Below are 15,630 nucleotides of genomic sequence, written 5' to 3'. Positions count from 1 at the left end.
TGTGCCTCTATTTAAGAAAAGCTGCAAGGAAACGCCTGGGAACTACAGACTGGTGATCCTTGCATTAGTGATGGGTAAGTTATTAGAGGGGATTCTGAGAAACAAGATCTACATGAATTTGTGGAGGCAAGGACCGATTTGGAATAGTCAGCATGGCTTTGTGCTGGGAAATCATGTCTCACCAATTTGATTGCGTGTTTTGAAGAGGTGACCAAGAAGATTTTGTGCGTGGACTTAAGCAATTACTTTGATAAAGTCCCACATGGTTAGATCGCATTGGGTCCAGAGCAGGCTAGCCTATTGGATACAAAATATGCTAAGTTAGGAAACAGAGGGTCATGGTTGGAGATTGATCAATAGTTGGACACGAAGCCTTTAACGCAGGATGCACTATTGTTCATTATTTAAATTAATGATTTGGATGTGATTGTAGCTGGCATGCTTAGTAAATTTGTGGGACACTAAAATTGGTGGTATAGTGGATGTGAAGAAGGTTATCTACCATTACAACAGGAACCTGATACAAATGGGACATTAGGCCAAGGAATGGAAGATTGTTTTTAATTCAGATAAATGAAAGGTATTGCATTTTGCAAAGAAACCGGGGCAGGACATGCACAGTAAATGGTAGGGCTCTGCACAATGTTATAAAACAGTAACCCAGGGATGCACAAATATAGTTTTGAGAAGATGATGACACAGGTGGACAGTGTGAAAATGAAAGTAATTGGCATGCTTACCTTCAACATTCAGGGTGTTGAATACAGGGGTTGGGTCATCCTGTTACAGCTGTGCAAGATATTAATAAGGTCACATTTGGAATAATGTGTACAGTTTTGTACAGGCCAATAGGGAGAATGTTTTTAAACTGGAAAGGGTACAAAATAGATTTTAAACAATGTTACTGGATCTGGATGGTTGGAATTATAAGAGGAGACTGGATAGGCTAGGCCCTTTTCCCTGGAGCATAGGAAGTTGAGGCATGAGCTATGTAAAATCATGGAGCATAGAGAAAATAAATAGCCACACTTTTCCCCCAGGTGTAAGGGTCTAACATTAAAGGGCATAGTTTTAAGGTAAGAGGTGAAAGATTTTAAATGTACCTGAGGGGTAACTTCTTTGCAGGATTGTACATATATGGGATGAGGTGCCAGAGACAGCAGTGGAGGTGGGTAAAATTGCTATATTTAAAAGGCGTCTTGGACAGGTACATGGATAGGAGAGGTCTGGAGAAGCATGGGCCATGCGCAAGCAAGTGGGATAAGCTCAGTTAGGCGACTTGGTCGGAATGGACGAGTTGGGCTAAAGAGCGTGTTTCCATGCTGTATATCACTGACTATATAGAGAAAAAAAAGCTGGAGTGACAGTGGGTCAGGCATCATCTCTTGAGAAAAGGAATAAGTGATGTTTCAGGTCGGTACCCACTGCATATCTTGTTAGCTTTAAATCATTAAAGCAATTAATTGACGAGTTAAGATATTTCAAGGATATAATTTAAGGTAAAAATGTGCAAAGTACTGCCATAGCTTTTTAAAATGCATTGAATAACATAATCCTATTGCTGTGAGGTTGTACATTTAGCTGAAATTTGTGAAACCTTTTTTCCCCTCCACACAGTTGGTATATTTCAATAATCCTACACATTCAACAATTCTCCAAATAAGAGGGATTGGCACAAAATGATGGAGTAACTCAGCGGGACAGGCAGCATCTCTGGAGAGAAGGAATGGGTGATGCTTCGGGTCGAGACCCTTCTTCAGAATGATGCAGCCAGTTCCGTCTGAAGGAGGGTCGAGACCCAAAACGTTCCCCCATTCCTTCTCTCCAGAGATGCCTCTCCCGCTGTTACTCCAGCATTTTGTGTCTATCTTCAGTTTAAACCAGCATCTGCAGTTCCTTCGTACACAAGAGGGGTTGGCATGTGGCCCCTTCAAGAGGCAATTATATTTACTTGAATTACTCCTTTAAATCAATACTTCTATTTTCATTATACACAAAACCTTGCTGCTTCAAATATATAAATGAAATCAGAATCCTTCTGAAGGAATGATGCGAGGAGCTGCTGCTTAACAGATCTATCATGAATCATTATCAACATTCTTGAATTTCAATTTCAAAGTCCTTCATAGTTATTATTTATTTTTTTCTGACCTTGGTTATAAATACAGATGGCTTTTGATACAATGCATTTTGGTCTTGCAGGGAGTGTCTAGGAGAAGCCCATGAACCCTGTGATTGTCAAACATGGAAAAACTGGCTGCAGAAAATTACAGAAATGAAACCAGAAGAACGTAAGACAACATGTTATGCATTATTAATGACATTGACAACATATGTCCCCTCTCTATCGACCTGGGTCCATTCCATGGCTGCCACTACTGACATTGTGCTATAATAGCTTCAAAAATAATCTTATTCTTATTGAAAAAATAATCTTATTGAAACATATAAGATTATTAAGGGTTTGGACACGCTAGAGGCAGGAAACATGATCCCGATGTTGGGGGAGTCCAGAACCAGGGGCCACAGTTTAAGAATAAGGGGTAAGCCATTTAGAACGGAGATGAGGAAATACTTTTTCTCACAGAGAGTGACGAGTCTGTGGAATTCTCTGCCTCAGAGGGCGGTGGAGGCCGGTTCTCTGGATGCTTTCAAGAGTGAGTTAGATAGAGCTCTTAAAGATAGTGGAGTCAAGGGAAATGGGGAGAAGGCAGAAACAGGGTACTGATTGTGGATGATCACCCATGCTCACATTGAATGGCGGTGCTGTGGAAGGGCAGAATGGCCTACTCCTGCACATGTTGTCTATTGTCTATAAAAATTATCAAATAAAAATATAGAGATGCTGTCTGACCTGTTGAGTTACTCCGGCACTTTGTCTCTTTTATTTCTGGAAATGTTAAACCTTGTTTCTCTCTTCACAAATGCTACCTGACCTGCTGAATATTTCCTATATGTTCTGCTTTTAATAATGTCTGTTTATCAAATGAGAGTCCAAAACCAGAGACTGTTTTCTATCCAAAAGTCTGCAAATTCAATATTACCTCTTTTTGCTAAAATTCTGTGCCCCATCATTTAAAATTCCATTATACTTTTATTAAAGATCTTTATTTGAGTTCCATTTGACTAACGTGCATTACTGGGAGTGTTGCAAGTGTAGCAGATCAAAACAAACGTGTAACAGTGGCATCTGATGAATTGGCTTCAAATTATTTCTGAGGTTGTGGTGTAATTTCTCTTTCTTAGTATATTTGCGTTAAGAAACAATCCTATCTATGACTACTACACTATGGTGTAGTAAAACACTGAAAACAGCCTGATTAAAACCATTGTAGGTCACAAATGTAATCACATTTCTTGTTATTAGAAATAGGAATTGTTAAACATACCAGAAATGCGCAATGGTTTGGGCAGAATCTGCAAAGACGGGGAAAAAAACTGATGTTTCACAAAGGGCACCTTAAATCCTCAATCTGCAACAGTAATTCTGTTCCTTCACAGATTCTAACTGATTACTGCGTGCTTCAAGAGCTTTCTGCATAATATTTTGCATTTAGCAATGAAGTTGTTATTGACATACCTTTTATTTTTCAAACCAAGTTCTGTTTTCTACTAGTTGCTGGTGTAAATGAAGCATTTGAAGACGCTGCCAACTGTCTTTGGCTGTTATCTAATTCTAAACCATGTGCCAACTGTAAATCTCCAATTCAAAAGAATGAGGGCTGCAATCACATGCAGTGTGCCAAGGTGAGTGTTGCACATTCAATTTACAGTGGGTTTAGTTTATTGTCACGTGCACAGAAGTTCAGTGAAAAGCTTTTGTTGCATGCTAACCAGTCAGCGGAAGGGCAATTCACGATAACAATCAAGCCAACCACAGTGTACAGATATACATGATAAAGGGAGTTACGTGAATAGCGTTTGGTGTAAGATAAAGCCAGTGAAGTCCGATCAAAGATAGTTTGAGGGGATTATCTCCAATGGGGCAGATAGTAGTTCTGGACTGCTCTAGTCGTTGATAGGATGGTTCAGTTATCTGATAATAGCTGGAATTATAATGAATATGAATTTACAAGCTTAATCCTCATAAGTGCAAGGTGATGCATTTTGAGAGAACTAATAAGCTTAAAACAATAAATGGTAGGGAGTATTGATGAACAACAGGACATTACTGTGTAAGTTCAAGATTTCCAGAAGGTGGCCTTGTACATACAAAAGGTGGTGAAGGGAACCTAGAAGATGCTGTTATTTGTTATCCGAAATGTATTAGGGGACAGAGGACATAGAAACATAGAAAATAGGTGCAGGAGTAGGCCATTCGGCCCTTTGAGCCTGCACCGCCATTCGATATGATCATGGCTGATCATCCAACTCAGTATCCTGTACCTGCCTTCTCTCCATACCCCCTGATCCCTTTAGCCACAAGGGCCACATCTAACTCCCTCTTAAATATAGCCAATGAACTGGCCTCAACTACCTTCTGTGGCAGAGAATTCCAGAGATTCACCACTCTCTGTGTGAAATTTTTTTTCCTCATCTCGGTCCTAAAAGATTTCCCCCTTATCCTTAAACTGTGACCCCTTGTTCTGGACTTCCACAACATCGGGAACAATCTTCCTGCATCTAGCCTGTCCAACCCCTTAAGAATTTTGTAAGTTTCTATAAGACCCCCCCTCAATCTTCTAAATTCTAGCGAGTACAAGCCGAGTCTATCCAGTCTTTCTTCATATGAAAGTCCTGACATCCCAGGAATCAGTCTGGTGAACCTTCTCTGTACTCCCTCTATGGCAAGAATGTCCTTCCTCAGATTAGGAGACCAAAACTGTACGCAATACTCCAGGTGTGGTCTCACCAGGACCCTGTACAACTGCAGTAGAACCTCCCTGCTCCTATACTCAAATCCTTTTGCTATGAATGCTAACATACCATTCGCCTTCTTCACTGCCTGCCGCACCTGCATGCCTACTTTTAATGAATGGTGTACCATGACACCCAGGTCTCTTTGCATCTCCCCCTTTCCTAATTGGCCACCATTCAGATAATAGTCTACTTTCCTGTTTTTGCCTAGGGTGACAGAGGAGCTGAAGGAGATTCACATTAGTCAGGAAATGGTGTTGGGTGGACTGATGAGACTGAAGGCTGATAAATCCCCAGGGCCTGATAGTCTGCATCCTAGGGTACTCAAGGAGGTGGCTCTAGAAATTGTGGATGCATTGGTGATCATTTTCTAATGGTCTATAGATTCTGGATCAGCTCCTGTGAATTGGAGGGTAGCTAATGTTATCCCACTTTTCAAGAAAGGAGGAAGCAGGGAATTATAGACCAGTTAGCCTGTCATCGGTGGTGGGGAAGATGCTGGAGTCGATTATCAAAGATGCAGTTGGATAGCAGTAACAGGATCGGTCCAAGTCAGCATGGATTTACCATGGGGAAATCATGCTTGACAAATCTTCTTGAATTTTTTGAGGATGTAACAAGTAAAATGGGCAAGGGAGAGCCAGTGGATGTAGTGAACCTGGACTTTCAGAAAGTGTTTGATAAGGTCCCACACAGGAGATTAGTGGGCAAAATTATAGCACATGGTATTGGGGGTAAGGTATTGACAGATAGAAAATTGGTTGGCAGACAGGAAACAAAGAGGGATTAACGGGTCCCTTTCAGAATGGCAGGTAGTGACTAGTGGGGTGCCACAAAGCTCTATGCTGGGACTGCAGCTATTTAAAATATACATTAATGATTTAGATGAAGGAATTAAAAATAACATTGGCAAATTTGCAGATGGCACAAGGCTGGGTGGCAGTGTGAACTGTGAAGAGGATGCTATGAGGATGCAGAGTGACTTGGACAGGTTGGGTGAGTGGGCAGATGCATGGCAGATGTGAGGTTATTCACTTTGGAGGCAAAAACTGGAAAGCAGATTATTATCTGAATGGTGTCGGGTTAGGAAAAGGGGAAGTACAACAAGACCTGGGTGTCCTAGTATATCAGTCACTGAAAGTAAGTGTTGTGTCTTCGGGTTTGATTTCCTGATAATAACGACACAATTCAGGTTGTTTCAGTTGCCTTAATTTACTCCTTTAATCAGCTCCTTTGCCTGTGTGGCGTAGTGATACTGAAAAGTGCTTACATACCTAATCACAGTGTGTGTGTGTGTGGTGAGTGTGCCTGATACAAAGTAGTGCAAAGTAGTGCAGGAGGTTGGGACTGCTACAATGAATATGTAGCATATGTAACATCCCCCCTTCTCAAAAGAAAGGAACAAAAATTAGTGACACTAGAGGATTGCCAGAGCGAGGGTGGCAATCCTGTAGCAGATACCGTGGGATTATTCTGCCCACATTCATGGCATTCTGCTTTCTACTATACTACACAACAAAATATATAATGGCAGCTTGTTTTCTTTCAGGTAGTGCGTAGCCAGTCAAGAGTCATGTCTTGGCGTGACTTGTCCCTTCCAGTGCTAGCGATAACGCGCTGGGGGTAAGATGTTGCTCCTGGATCTAGTAGATCTGGTTGTTGCCTGCAGTGTTGCACTCGATGTATTGGTAACTTGTTGAGTTGTTTCCTGGCCATTGGTTGGTGCTGGTTGACTATATGACTCACTGGTAGCAGTTTGTGAGAATGTGTTGTCATCAATGGCAGGTGTTGCTGCTGCTGTGGGTGGTGTCCTAGGAGTTGCTGGTGTTGTCTTTGAAGTTGCAGGTGTTGACATTTCAGGTGTCGGGCGGATGTGAATTCTGTTTCGTCTCAACTGCCTGCCCGGTTCTGTCTCTATGATGTATGATTTTGGGGTTCCAGCCCTGTTGGTGATTTGTGCTGGGGTCCATTTCTTTGTTGTTGGATCCTGAGCATGTACGTTTTGGCCTTGAAATAGTTCTGGCAAGTACTGTGCATTTTTGTTGTATTGTTTCAGCCCCTCCTCCTGGGCAGCTGCCAATTTTGCCCTTGTTTCTTCTTGGTCGATAGGGGGTTGGATTTTGCTTGGCAGGGTGGTTTTGTATTTCCTGCCATTTAGCATTTCTGCAGGAGACTTCATGTCAGCCTTTAGTGGAGTTGCCCGTAAGGATAAAAGTGCCAGGTTTGGATCCTCCTTTGCCTCTCGGCATTTTATTAGTGTTTTCTTGGCTGTCTGTACTTGCCTTTCAATAAACCCATGGCCCTTTGGGTAATGTGGTGAAGATGTTGTGATTTTGAACCCGTATTCGGTGGCCAGCTCTCTGAATTCCCGAGATGTGAATTGGGTTCCATTGTCACATACGATCTGCTCAGGTATTCCTTGCTCTGCAAACAACCCTCTAACAATTGACACAATTGTTTTAGCTTTCAAGTCCTTTATGTTTCTCACAAATGGGAATTTGGAGTAGTAGCAGGCCATAATCAAATACCATTGCTGGTTCTCTGTGAACAGGTCTGCTCCGATGGTTTGCCATGGCCGGCTTGGGATATCACTGGGTGTCATTTCCTCCTTCTGTTGTGAATTCCTGTATTTTTGGCATATGTGGCATGTAGATACCAGCTTTTCTATGTCCTTGTACATGCCTATCCAGTACACAGCGGATTTAGCACGGAGTCTGCACTTTTCCATTCCTAAGTGTCCCTGGTGGATTTTTTCGAGGATTTCTTTTTTCATGGACTTGGGTATGATGATTCGTGATCCGGCCATCAGGACTCCATTCTCTACCGAAATATCATCACGGATGGTCCAGTATTCGCGGAGGATAGGCTGAACTTGTTGTCTCTTTTCTGGCCACCCCTGTATTACCATTTGGGTGAGGAGCTGGAGTTCTTCATCTCTGGCTGTTTCCTCTTTGATCTGTTCCAGCTTCACGCTTGTCACACTCACAATGTGGTGGATCTTTATGCTCAGCCCTTCCATCTCTTGTTTGTCATGTGTTGATAGTCTGGATAGGGCGTCAGCTAGCAGCAGGTCTTTTCCTGGCTTGTATCTGATGTTGTAGTCGTAGCTCTGTAGCCTCAGTAATAGTCTCTGTAGTCTGGCTGGTGCTTTGGTGAGGTTTTTTTTTTCGATTTGTTCTAGAGGGCGGTGGTCTGTTTCGATGTCGAAATACCTTCCATATAGGTAAGTGTGAAATTTCTCGCAGCCATAGACTACTGCTAAGAGTTCTCTCTCTATGTTTGCGTACCTTGATTCTGTAGGAGTGAGTGCTTTGGATGCATACGCAATAGGTCGGCCATTTTGTATCAGTACTGCTCCAACTCCTCTCATGGAGGCATCAACTTGGAGTGTTACAGGTTTCTGTCTGTCATAGTACTGCAGGATCGTTTCTTTGCTGATGAGTTGTTTTAATTTCCCAAAATCTTGGCTATGTGAAGCACACCAATCAAATTCAGCGTCGTCTTTCATCAATTCACGGAGATTTGCTGTGTGATTAGCAAGCTTAGGTATGAAGACTCCCATGTATTGTATGAGCCCTAGGAAACTTCTTAGCTGTTTCTTGTCTTTGGGTTCCTCCATGTGGTTGATAGCATCCACTTTTGTAGGGTCCGGTTTCACTCCTTCTGCAGAGTAAATCAGTCCAAAGAATTTGCACTCCCTTTCTTTGATTATGCATTTGTCTGCATTGAGCTTTATGCCGGCTCTTCGAGTTTTTTCCATAGCCTCATGGAGGTTGTAATCATGCGTGTTTTCATCTCTGCCGTATACTTGGATATCATCTGCTATCCCGATTGCCCCTTTACAGCCTTTGTATGTTTCATCTATTTTCCGCTGGAAGACATCTTGACTCACCTTCAGCCCGAATGGGAGCCTGTTGAATCTGAATCTGCCAAATGGCGTGTTGAAAGTGGTGAGCATTGATGACTTCTGGTCTATTTTGATGTTCCAATATCCATTGCTAGCATCCAGCTTGCTGAACACCTTGGAACCGGCCAGTGCTGGTGTGATCTCTTCAAGGGTTGGAGTTGGATAATGGTCGCGCTTCAATGCATTGTTCAGATCCCTGGGATCAAGGCATATCCTTAGTTTTCCGTTTGGCTTTTCTTTGATAACAATTGAATTTACCCAATCAGTTGGTTTAGTTATTGCTGTGATGATGCCCTTTTCTTCCATTTCGTTTAGTTGTTCCCTTAGCCTCTCTTTCAGTTCAAGGGGAACACGGCGGGGTGGGTGGATCACTGGTTTCACACTGGGGTCTACTGTGATATGGTATTCGTATTCCTCAAAACAACCAACGGTATCGTCAAAACACTCTGGGTACATGTCCATCAATTCTTCTTTGTTCCTGATGGGCGGCCGGTTTTTGATGGGTATGTTTCTGTCAATTCTGCAGGAGTTTGTCTTGATTTCATGGTTGATTGACACAATCTTCAGTCTTTGGCACGTGTCCAGGCCGAGAATAGCAGGTCCTTTCGATTTAGTGATGTAGAAGGGGCATTTCACTTCTTTCCCTTTGTATGTTCCTGCTATGATTGTTTTGCCTAGCTGTGGGATTATGGAACCTCCGTATGCAGCTAGGACTACATCGCTACTTCTAAGGATTCCTTTCCTGACGCTGCCATCTTTTGTCATGTGTTCAGGGAATATCTTTCCGTAAAGATTGACTGGTAAGATATTGCTCTGGGCTCCAGTATCAATTTTGAGCCTTAGATTAATCGTTGTTCTTTTCTTTCCCACTTTTTTCTGTAGTTGTATTATAGTATATGCTTCATCTCTGTTGCTATGTGGTTTGTTGTTTCCCATTTCGTGGACGTCAATGGTCCCAACGGCAAGGAATTCTTCCTCAGAGGTATCTGAGGTTATCTCCTCTTCCTGTTGGACGTGTGCGTGTATTTGTTTCCTTCTCGTATTTCTATCGTTCTTTGACCATTGCTGCTTTGGCTTGGTGCTGTATGATTTTGTTGACCTACACATTTTCTTCCAGTGGTTAGGCCTCCCACAGGAGTTGCAGGTAGTCCCGTATGCTGGACACTCCCTGCGATCATCAAATGCATGCTCTGTACCGCAGTTCCAGCAGCTTCTTTGGCTTGCTTGTTTGTTTGCATGCCTAGAAAATGTCTGCTTTGGAGCCTTTAAGGTGGAGCCAGGGTCACGTTTTGAGAGAGCGTCTATATTCACTCTGGTGCTGCTCTGAGATGAGCCAACTTGAAGGCAGAGGGAGGACATTTGTTTCCTTGTGGCTTCGAAAGCTCTGGCAGCATCTACGGCGTCTTTTAGGTTGAGGGTGTCTTTCCCTATTAGGGACTTTTGGACCTCTTGGTGGGCGCACCCCCATATTAGCTGGTCGACAATTCTGTCATCTTCATCACCAAATCTGCATTTCTTGGCCACGTTCCTTAGTCTCGACAGGAAAGTGTCGGTTGTTTCTTGTGGGTCTTGTCTTAGCCCTTGGAACTCATACCGATGGATTCTGTGGTTTGATTTGGGCTCCATATAGTTCGCAAACCTTTCAAGGACTATTCCCGGATTATTGCAGTCGGGCTCTGTTAAGCTCCAACTGTTAAAAATGTCTAGACCCTTCTCCCCGAGCCATAGTAAAATATAACTGACCTTCTCTTCATCTGCAGTTCCTTTCAGGAAGCTTTTGAATGCCAGCTGGCTCTTTTGTTTGAATTTCTTGAACGCCTCCACCACATCATCGGCGTCCCAGTTCATCATAGGGTGGAGGCTCATTGCTGCTGTGGAGGCCGCCATCTTGTGTTGTTAGGCGGGTGCACAAAAAAAATCAATTTCTCTGCAGCCGCTGTTCCTAATTCACAATAGCGATTCACAATAGCGCGGGTTTTTACTCGAAAGTCACCGCTGCCACCATGTTGTGTCTTCGGGTTTGATTTCCTGATAATAACGACACAATTCAGGTTGTTTCAGTTGCCTTAATTTACTCCTTTAATCAGCTCCTTTGCCTGTGTGGCGTAGTGATACTGAAAAGTGCTTACATACCTAATCACAGTGTGTGTGTGTGTGGTGAGTGTGCCTGATACAAAGTAGTGCAAAGTAGTGCAGGAGGTTGGGACTGCTACAATGAATATGTAGCATATGTAACAGTAAGCATACAGGTACGACAGTCAGTGACGAAAGCTAATAGCATGGTGGCCTTCATAACACGAGGAGTTGAGTATTGGAACAAAGCGATCCTTCTGCAGTTGTACATGGCCCTGGTGAGACCACACCTGGAGTATTGTGTGTAGTTTTGATCTCTTAATTTGAGGAAGGACATTCTTGCTGTTGAGGGAGTGCAACTTAGGTTTACGAGGTTAATTCCCAGGATGGCGGGACTGTCATATGATGAAAGAATGGAGTGACTGGGCTTGTATTCACTGGAATTTAGAAGGATGAGAGGGGATCGTATAGATAGAAACATATAAAATTATTAAGGGATTAGACACGCTAGAGGCGGGATACATGTTCCTGATGTTGCGGGAGTCCAGAACCAGAGGCCACTGTTTAAGAATATGGGGTAGGCCATTTAGAACTGAGATGACGAAAAACTTTTTCACACAGAAAGTTGTGAATTTGTGGAATTCTCAGCCTCAGAAGGCAGTGGAGGCCGATTCACTGGATGCATTCAAAAGAGAGTTAGATAGAGCTCTTAGGGCTAGCAGAATCAAGGGGTATGGGGAGAAGGCAGGAACGGGGTACTGATTGTGGATGATCAGCCATGATCACATTGAATGGCGGTGCCGGCTCGAAGGGCCAAATGGCCTCCACCTGCACCTATTGTCTATGTTATCTGGGGCATAGAATATAAGAGCAAGGAGGCCATGGTATGACATTAAATATTGGGGGTTATGCCACACATTGGAGTGCTATGTAAAGCTCTGAGCACCATACTTTAGGAAGGAAATGATTGCAGATGAAATTCACCAGCATGTGTAGGAAAGAACTGCAGATGCTGGTTTAAATCTAAGGTAGACACAAAATGCTGGAGTAACTCGGCCGGACAGGCGGAGTTACTCTGGAGAGAAGGAATGGGTATTGATTCGGGTCGAAACCCTTTAGACTGAGTAAACCCTTCTCTCCAGAGATGCTGCCTGTCCCTATGAGCAGCATTTTTTGTCTGCCCTAGATTCACCAGCATGTTGCCTGGGATGGAACATTGTAGTTCTGTGGAGAACCTTTCTTGTGTTAAATTTGAGACCCTGTTCCAAATTGGTTATTTTTGCAATGACATGTTGAAGCCTATGAAAGTGATGGTTCCACAGGAATACTGGAAAAATTACTCAAATCATTCAAATATTATTTACTTTCGAAGTACAGTGCAGAAACAAGCTCTTCGGTCCATCGAGTCTGCACCGACCAGCGTTCCCCGCACACCAACACTATCCGACACATACTAGGGACAATTTACAATTTTTTAATGTACCAAGCCAATTAACCTACAAACCTGTGTGTCTATGGAGTGTGGGAGGAAACCGAAGATCTGAGAGAAACCCCTCGCGGTCACTGGGAGAACGTATAAACTCCATGCAGACAGCACCTGTTGTCGGGATCGAACCCAGGTCTCTAGCGCTGTAAGGCAGCAACTCTACCGCTGTGCCATCGTGCAGCTCCAATATATTAATTTTAAGTACACGCGGTTTCTGTCTCGGTTGCAAACCTGCAGAAATATTGAGAGAAAACTTACTTGGATAAAAGGAGAAAAAATGTTTTCTTCCTCCACAGTGTAAATATGATTTTTGTTGGATTTGTCTGGAAGAATGGAAGAAACACAGTTCGTCTACGGGAGGCTATTATAGATGTACTCGATACGAGGTCATTCTGCAGGTTGAAGAGCAGTCAAAGGAGATGACAGCTGAGGTAAATAAGACTTTAAAAGTATAAAATGAAGTTAATGCATTCACACACTGCATTCCTCATTTTTGCATTGTTTTATTAAAGTCCTATCTTTCTTGACACTACATATTTGAGTCCCTCTACTCGGGCATCTATCTCTGCCATTGGAAGGAGATATAAAATGGAAGCAGAAGCATAACAAACAGTTTCTGAATCTTCTCTGCTCTTTATTGAAGTCACAGCTGATACTGAGTTTTGAAGCATCCTTCCCAACCAATCCATTTCTATTAATTCTTCAAACAATATATGACTACAAACCCACTGACCCCCACAACTATCTCGACTGCAATTTTTTCCATCCAGATACTTTTAAATGGATTGTTTTTTTCTGTTCTTCACCCTACAAACAGCTAACAATTGCCTGTTTATCTTTATCTTTAATTCATTGTTCTTTATCTCTCCACATCATCTTCTATATCTCTCGTTTCCCTTATCCCTAACCAGTCTGAAGAAGGGTCTCGACCTGAAACGTCAACCATTCCTTCTCTCCAGAGATGCTGCCTGTCCCGCTGAGTTACTCCAGCTTTTTGTCTGTATGACCCTTTTTTATCAGCTGGAATATACCAAAGGGAAACTACATTTTCTTAGTGTATGGAAGAAGCTGTAAAAATCCTTTATCATTATTGCTTTCTACCGGATACTTGGGATTATTCTATTTTCTCAATCTGAGGGAGGGAGGTGAAGAAGGTCAGGAAACGTAATAAAGTGAGGGAAATGAACAGACATTGGCAGAAAACATCAGTACAATATGCTTTGTAAAAATGATTGACAGTCCCTTTTGAATTAATTGTTTTAATTCTGCAAATGCTACCTGTTGCCATTTTTTTGTTCAAAGTCAGGTGGTTCTTTGAATTTTGAAAGTAGTACAAATCAAGCATGCATTTTAGGGAGAAAAATGCATTTTCTGTTCCAGGCTGAGAAAAAGCACAAGAAATTCCAGGAACTGGACAGATTTATGCACTACTATACAAGATTTAAAAACCATGAGCATAGTTATAAGGTATGTTGCAGAAAGAATATTTACATTTTCTTGCTGCTACATTTGAATCAAGTAAAAATGGATTGTTTTTTTCTGTTCTTTACCAGTTAGAGCAACGTCTTTTGAAAACAGCCAAAGAAAAGATGGAGCAACTAAGCAGAGCTCTTAAAGGTGGTAAGTGAAATATAAATCAATCTGCTTCTATAAAATGGTTAGATCCTGGAAATGATGACCTGACTTGGCAAGATTAATGTAGCTTAATGAGATAGAAAAGCTCAGAAGGATACTTTTAACCAACAAAGCATTTGCCAACTTTCTGAAAGAGTACTCGATCTAAGTTCCTTTTTATTGTTCCTTCAAGAGATCTTTTTTCCACAATATAAATTATTGACTACATTATGGAATATCTTGCTTAAATAGAGCCTGTAATTATACCCTCCTACTCCAATGATACTGTAGCAACTCCACATTGGATTTTCTCTCTATGTATTGTAGAAAGATTCCTATGCACTATCCCACTCAATGTCTCTGAAGACCAAACTAATGAATGTTGTAATGTCCAAAAACTTGTTAAACAGAGTAAATACATGCCCTTAATCTTAATCTGGATTGCATATGTGCAATATTTCCTTTCATTTTCTTGCCTACTCAAAACATCCTTGAAACAAAGCATGTTTATTTTAACAGATAACTGCCCAGTCGACTAATTTTGACTAATTTGTTCATGAGGTTGCTGATATCCCTCATTTGGTTTTGTTTTTTGCCGAGTTCTAAACTGATATTTCCTCTGCTAATTCTAATTATTTTTATAAAATGTTTCCATCCCAGAACCCAGCAATGTGGTCATATTTAATGGCTGGTGAATTGTCTGGTCCTGATGGGTTGGAAATGACTGCTTTTAATACTATAGATTTATTGGTGAATAACATTAAATTAGAACAAATAGATGTATTCTCAATCACACATATTTGATTACTGTTAATATTGAGTTGCCGCAAGGCTCTTATGGTCGTTCAAGCAGCCCGTAAAAGAAATAAGATGGGCAAATCTTGCAACCAATTGAATTTTGTCAATTTTTCCATTCCTCAGATTAATCAGTTTTGTATAGTTGTTTGTCTCCATGAGGAGAATCGACTTCCTTTACTGGGTGTATTGTATATTGCTTTATTTTAATAGTGGAAGGAGTATCTCCTGATACAACCTTTATTGAAGAAGCAGTACTTGAACTCTTGAAAACACGGCGTATCCTTAAGTGCTCCTATCCGTATGGATTTTTTCTGGAACCTAAAAGCACAAAGAAGGAAATATTTGAGCTTATGCAGGTATGTTTGCTGAAATGGATAACTTTCAGCATTCAGCATCTCATTTTTGAAAAGCAAGAGTTTTTTAATTGCTATAAAGTTATAACGCCAATAATCTGCACAGCAGCATGTTTCTATTTATTTGTTCAATTTATTTGGCATAATGATCCTTGAGTTTGAATTAACAATGACAATTAGTATTTACAGTAAACCTTTGTTATAATAGGGGGGGGGGGAGGGGGGGGGGGGGGGGGGTTGGTGGTGGGAGGAATGGTGTCTACTATTGCCAATTGTCTGCCAGAACTGAGTAAGGTACATGGATAGGTGATGTTTCGGGTCGGGATCCCTCTTTTAGACTCTTGGCCTGGATCAAGGGAGAGACGAGAATTGGAGGAGTCATTGGTCGCGAGCAGCGTAAGTGTAGCTAAGGGTGGCAGCAGCAAGCATGGAGTGGGGCCAGGATGGTGCTAGTGGCAGCGGCAGGCACAGCTGAGCTGGCGGCACTGTGAGCAGCAGGGAAGTGGCGGGTCACCGGCACGGCTAGTGGCCGTGGCAGCAGC

At 42.1% G+C, this 15,630-nt stretch overlaps 1 protein-coding gene across 11 annotated transcripts in view; it reads left to right on the top strand.

The window, feature by feature from the left end:
* ankib1 (ankyrin repeat and IBR domain containing 1) overlaps positions 1–15,630 on the top strand; it is a 76,953-nt gene that overhangs the window by 47,296 nt on the left and 14,027 nt on the right. For 8 of the 11 annotated variants that reach the window (XM_033012414.1, XM_033012404.1, XM_033012409.1 and 5 more), the window contains 6 exons: positions 2,203–2,291; positions 3,617–3,747; positions 12,620–12,754; positions 13,626–13,790; positions 13,877–13,943; positions 14,946–15,091. In XM_033012414.1, coding sequence (XP_032868305.1) covers positions 2,203–2,291; positions 3,617–3,747; positions 12,620–12,754; positions 13,626–13,790; positions 13,877–13,943; positions 14,946–15,091 — 733 coding nt within the window. The remainder of the gene's footprint in view (positions 1–2,202; positions 2,292–3,616; positions 3,748–12,619; positions 12,755–13,625; positions 13,791–13,876; positions 13,944–14,945; positions 15,092–15,630) is intronic. The other 3 variants (XM_033012422.1, XM_033012411.1, XM_033012405.1) reach the window with 1 other exon arrangement.

This window comes from Amblyraja radiata, chromosome 2 (assembly GCF_010909765.2).
Source record: "Amblyraja radiata isolate CabotCenter1 chromosome 2, sAmbRad1.1.pri, whole genome shotgun sequence".
Taxonomy (NCBI): domain Eukaryota; kingdom Metazoa; phylum Chordata; class Chondrichthyes; order Rajiformes; family Rajidae; genus Amblyraja; species Amblyraja radiata.
Note: the sequence above shows the minus strand (reverse complement) of the source record. Positions and strands in the feature narration are given on the sequence as shown.